This window comes from Mesoplodon densirostris, chromosome 6, assembly GCF_025265405.1.
Source record: "Mesoplodon densirostris isolate mMesDen1 chromosome 6, mMesDen1 primary haplotype, whole genome shotgun sequence".
NCBI lineage: Eukaryota > Metazoa > Chordata > Mammalia > Artiodactyla > Ziphiidae > Mesoplodon > Mesoplodon densirostris.
Window position 1 is genome coordinate 19,660,437 of NC_082666.1, and position 5,063 is coordinate 19,665,499.

Here is a 5,063-nt window from a genome sequence, read left to right on the forward strand (position 1 = left end):
ACTTTTTGCAAAGTAGGCACTGCTTTTCCCATTTTCCACATGATAAAAGTGAGGCTTGGGAAGGTTAAGGAACCTATGCCTAGAAACGGGAATACAGATCTCTTTAAAAGCCAAGCATGTTTATGTGGATTTCTGCATGGGCTGGGATTCTGCTGTAGTGGGATCCTACCTGGAGTGTGAGCACAGGTAAAGGACTGGCACTTTTCATCCACAGTCTTATGTTTATTTAGGAAACAGCCCTGCCCAGGGAACTGGGCTCAAATCCAAGATCGGTTAATTCAGTAAGGCACCCCTGCAAGCAAAGCTGGAAGAATAGAGGCTTCAACTCCTTTCCATGGGTAAGAAAATTTTGTATAAAATAGGGATAGTGGCCTTAAGAGAGAGCAACCTAGGCTGAAGGGCTGGGGACTGCTGGCTGTGGGGAGCTACAAGAGATCTGGGAGAGGGAAGGGTTATTATACCTTGGGAGAAGCTGACCCTGTATGACCCCCAACACAGTAAATTTCCAACAGGGCATCTGGAATTCAGGACCCAGAACCCAAGGCCCCATTCCTTTCTTTCATACAGCAGCCCACCAAAACCTGGCCTCGAAGATCTTCTGTTTGTGCTGCAAATGCTGTGAGGAACCCAGTGCCACAGATGACTCCAAGGTCCCCAGTCAAACCCAAGAGCTTCAGCCATCAAAGCGTGGTAGGTACCAGGCAAAAACACCCTGCCTGGCCTCTCGAGGCCTCATTTTGCTCATCCCCCTTCCTGCTGAGATACCCTCATATTTCCTTCAGCTTTTGATTGAATAATTCCAACCTAAAATGAGGTGAAGGTTGGGTGGCTAAGTACCCAAATCAATAAACAATAGAGCTTAAAAATCTTGAAACTTAAAGTGCGATTCATGAACCAGCAACATGGGCATCACCTGGGAGCTTGTTAAAGCTGCACTTTCAGACCCTACTCCAGTCCTACCGAATCAGAACCTACGTTTTAACATGACCCACAGGGAAACCTGAACATACATCACAGTCTGAGAATCACTTGTCTAAAGACTAAAGATAGTAGTTAAGAACACTGCCTTTGGGGCTGGGGTTAGATCCAATCAGCTCTGCCACAGAATTAGGCAAGTCACTTACCCTTTCACTCTGAGCTTCAGTGTCCCTACCTGTAAAATGGGGATATCCACACTGTATTATTACTTTTCAGAATCACTGGGAGGATTAAATGAGGGAATATATAGAAGCACCAAGCACAGGGCTTGCACTAGGTAGGCATTCAACAAAGGTCAACAAATGGAAACTATAGTATATAGGTATTGGCCAGGATAGGATAGGCTCTGCTGCTAAAACAAGTATGCCTTTAAATCTCAATCATTTACAAAACGAAAGTGTATTTCTTGCTCATGCAAAGTCTATTACACATCTTTTTTCATCTTTAGTCAGAGCATCTGGAACACACAGTTTCCAAGGCCACCATGTATAAGAGGAGAGAGAGAGAGAGAGAGGGCATCCTCACCTTCAGTTTGTAATTACATCCTTCTTGATGATCCAGGACAAAAGGTCACAGTGGAGAAGACTGGGGGTCAAAATCAGCAATTTCAGACAGAAAAAAAAAGCATTATTGTTAAGATCAGGCAAAGCTAGGACTGACAAACACACAGTTGGGTGGTGAGTGGTGGGGTCAGGGAGGCTGGTCAGGCAGCTGGCACAATCCCACTAGGAGACAGGACAGTTCAATGGCAGGAAAAAAAATCCTCATGGCATATTTTGCCAGAAATCCATAGCAGGGGCCTTTAAAATACTTCCCCTGAAAATAATTTCACGATAAAAACCAAGAAACTTAAAAATGTCAGTCCCTTTTTCCAAGATGATAATAGTGATAATTACTGAGCCCCAATTACATGCAAGGCACTGTCTAGGCACAAGGGACCCAGCTGTGATCAGATAAGTCCCCTACTGTTTCAGAGCTTACACACTAGAAAAGTGATCTTATTTAATCTCTGTAATAACCCTAAGAAGTGGACCTGATGATCCAGAACGGATATATCATTTTGCAGGTCTGAAAACACAGACAGAGAGAGGTGAAGCAATTTGTTCAAGGTATGCGGCTAGAAAAGGACAGTCATTTATTACAGAATACAGCTTAGTCTGTTGACAAGATTGTATGTTATTCTTTTAAGAATCTAGGAGTATGTCAAAACAAAGCCTTATATACAACAGTGTCATCACAATGGTATTTACGGTAGTGAAATTTGAAAGCAGTCTGAACACCCAACAATAGAACATTGGTTAAATAAATCCTGAATTATCCATAAAATTCTTAAAATTTAGTGACATGAGAAAAATGTTTATGAAATGTACAAAGTAAAATACATGCATAATATACAGGATGTGATGGACTATGTAAAAATATACATAGGCAAACACTGGAACTGTGATCATATCTGAGGGGAGGGGTGTTTGGGGTATTTTTTCCTACTTCATATTCTTCAATATTTCCTAGCTTTTCTATAATGGGTATGCATTATATTTATAAACAGGAAAAAAGTAAACTTTATATTTTAAAAAGAACACATATTTTGAATCCAGTGCCTGTTTATGAGGCAGATAACTTAGAAGACTAGAGGACGCAGACTCAGGTACTCCCCACCCCACAATCATCACCACTGGTTCATGTGCCCTGCTCCAGTTGTCAAAATGCCTTCACCTCTGGTACCTCCTCTGAGCCTCCCCACATGACCACATGGAATTACCACTGCCAGGTCTGCAGAAGGATGAGCTTGACAGACAAAATCTCAAGCAAGATAATGAAGCGTCCCGCGTAATTTTGGGAAAATGCCTGCTCCATCCAGAAAAGAGAACATCCTATTTCAGCAGCAGTGAGTTTGAGGGTGAGTTCCAAACTGGGGTCCTAACACTGACCAGGAACCTCTGGGGGAGGGGGTCTTGTCCTAACGACCAAACCCCAATTTGATACTGAGCTAAGTGGGGTGAGAGGAGTGGCAGGACTGCTCGCTTCAGGAAGCTGCAGTCACATTCTAGGACACACTGGACGGAGGCCAGGGGTCTAAGACCTGGCTGCAGGACCCTCTGAGCTGGGAATTACCTGAGGAGCAGGAGGTCTGGGAAGAAAGAACACGTATCTATACTTTCCTTCTAAGCCCCTGTGGCACTGTCTTACATGTGTATTGCATGTGATTGTTTGCTTAATGTCTGCTTCGGCCACCAGACGGTAAGTTCCAGGAAGGCAGGGCCTACATCGCTTTTGTTCCTCCAAACTCAACCATGTACATGGCAAATAAACATGCCAGAAAATGCTTGTGGATTGAGCGTAGTCCAGTGGGGGGAGAAATGCCTCTGGTTCCTGGACTGTAGCCACATCCAGGAAGAAGAAATGCAGCCCATTGATGGGCACTCACACTGTACCCAGGTGATCTCACATAGCTCACAACCACCCTTAGGCTGGCTGTTAAGAGGTAAGCGTCGTCCAGCCCAGTCACTTCAGAATTCTTGTACCAGCTAAACCCTCCTGGCAAACAAAATTTCAAAGTCCAATTTCTATAAAAAATCAAAGGGGTCCTGCTCTACTCGAATTGGGGGTGAGGGTCTGGGAGCCCCCCTAGCTCCCCTTCCCCCCAAAGGGCTCCATGGAGCACAGTTTAAAAACCCCCCTCTCGATGGACTTGAGGACATGGGGAGGGAGAAGGGTAAGCTGGGACGAAGTGAGAGAGTGGCATGGACATATATCCACTACCAAATGTAAAATAGATAGCTAGTGGGAAGCAGCCGCATAGCACAGGGGGATCAGCTCGGTGCTTTGTGACCACCTAGAGGGGTGGGATAGGGAGGGAGGAAGGGAGACGCAAGAGGGAGGAGATATGGGGATATATGTATATGTATAGCTGATTCACTTTGCTGTACAGCAGAAACTAACACAACACTGTAAAGCAATTATACTCCAATAAAGATGTTAAAAAACAAAAACAAAAAACCCACCTCTCACTGTATAGAGAAGGCTTTGGCCCACAGTGGGAAGGGACTTTCCAAAGGCTCAGCAGAGAGTGGTGTTAACGTCAGAACCATGATGGGCCCAATTCTTCTATTTTCCAGGCCACTGCACTTTGCAAGACACCCTGCTGTCACTGAATGCTCCAGTGGGGTACCAATGCGTCCCAGGCCAGGATCCACGTGGCTCACACAGTATTCCAGAATCTGACAATGACCAGGGCGACCAGAACAGTCCACCCAGGCCCAGAGCAAAGGCTTCATTCAGTGTGATTTTTCCCTTTCTTCTTTCAGATGTGAATTCACATGTTTCCAAAAGAGGATTTCACAAGAGAAACCTAAGCCGCTACTCCCAGGATCGCTGGCCGTACCAGCCATGCCTCATTGGGAGACCCTGAACATTCTAGACAGCAGCCCCCTCGCAGGTCTCCGAGGCTGCACAGCTGCTGGAGGGTCTCCGGCAGGAAGGGGGCGGTGAACAGGGGCCATGAAGACTGATTCGGAAACTCCCCAGAGGAGGAGAAGACGTCTGAGCCATCCCTGTGCCGCCAGCAAGAGTCACTTCAGCTCCCGGAGAAGCCACTGCGGAGGAGCTGCCTCCAATTAAAGTCCTTAGTTGCATCTTAGGCCTGGGTCCCTCCTCTCTTCCCCTCTCCCAGCCCTACTTCTGAGATTCCCTTGAATATAGAACAATTAGAATTAGGCATCTCTTATTAAGAAATGAGGTCTGATTCTAAAACACTTTCAGTCACTCCTTACCAACCTAACGAAGTACTTAGGAGAGGCTGGTCAGCAATGGGCAGCTATAAATAGATGCTGGAATAACTGTCTAGAGCTTGAGGGCACAATACCGCTCGCCGACTGTGGGACTCAATTTGGTGCTCAGGGTCATAGTGAACAGTGGGGCAGGTAGTGTACAACTCTGCAACAAGCAGCCCTATAGTGATGCGATGCACAGCCCATGCAGTTGTAGAAAGCTGTTTGTGCTAAAACGCAGAGCATGCAAACGTAACATGCCGGACACCCCAAGTGGCTTCAACTTTAGCCAGGGAGCCAGGAACAGAAGCATAT

The 5,063-nt window shown here is 46.0% G+C and overlaps 1 protein-coding gene across 1 annotated transcript; it reads left to right on the plus strand.

Moving 5' to 3' along the window:
* Positions 1–482: 482 nt before the first annotated feature.
* Positions 483–4,390, plus strand: TEX48 (testis expressed 48). Its single transcript, XM_060100456.1, has 3 exons — positions 483–690; positions 2,750–2,878; positions 4,287–4,390. Exons 1-3 carry the CDS (start codon positions 483–485, stop codon positions 4,388–4,390), a joined length of 441 nt encoding a protein of 146 aa, XP_059956439.1.
* Positions 4,391–5,063: the final 673 nt, after the last annotated feature.

What these genes read in the sequence shown, in the direction of transcription:
- TEX48 (XM_060100456.1), top strand. Translation starts at nt 483, where the DNA reads ATGACCCCCAACACAGTAAATTTCCAACAGGGCATCTGGAATTCAGGA. An exon ending in GCTTCAGCCATCAAAGCGTG is followed by an intron (nt 691 to 2,749) that starts GTAGGTACCAGG and finishes TACCACTGCCAG; the next exon opens with GTCTGCAGAAGGATGAGCTT. An exon ending in CAGCAGCAGTGAGTTTGAGG is followed by an intron (nt 2,879 to 4,286) that starts GTGAGTTCCAAA and finishes TTCTTCTTTCAG; the next exon opens with ATGTGAATTCACATGTTTCC.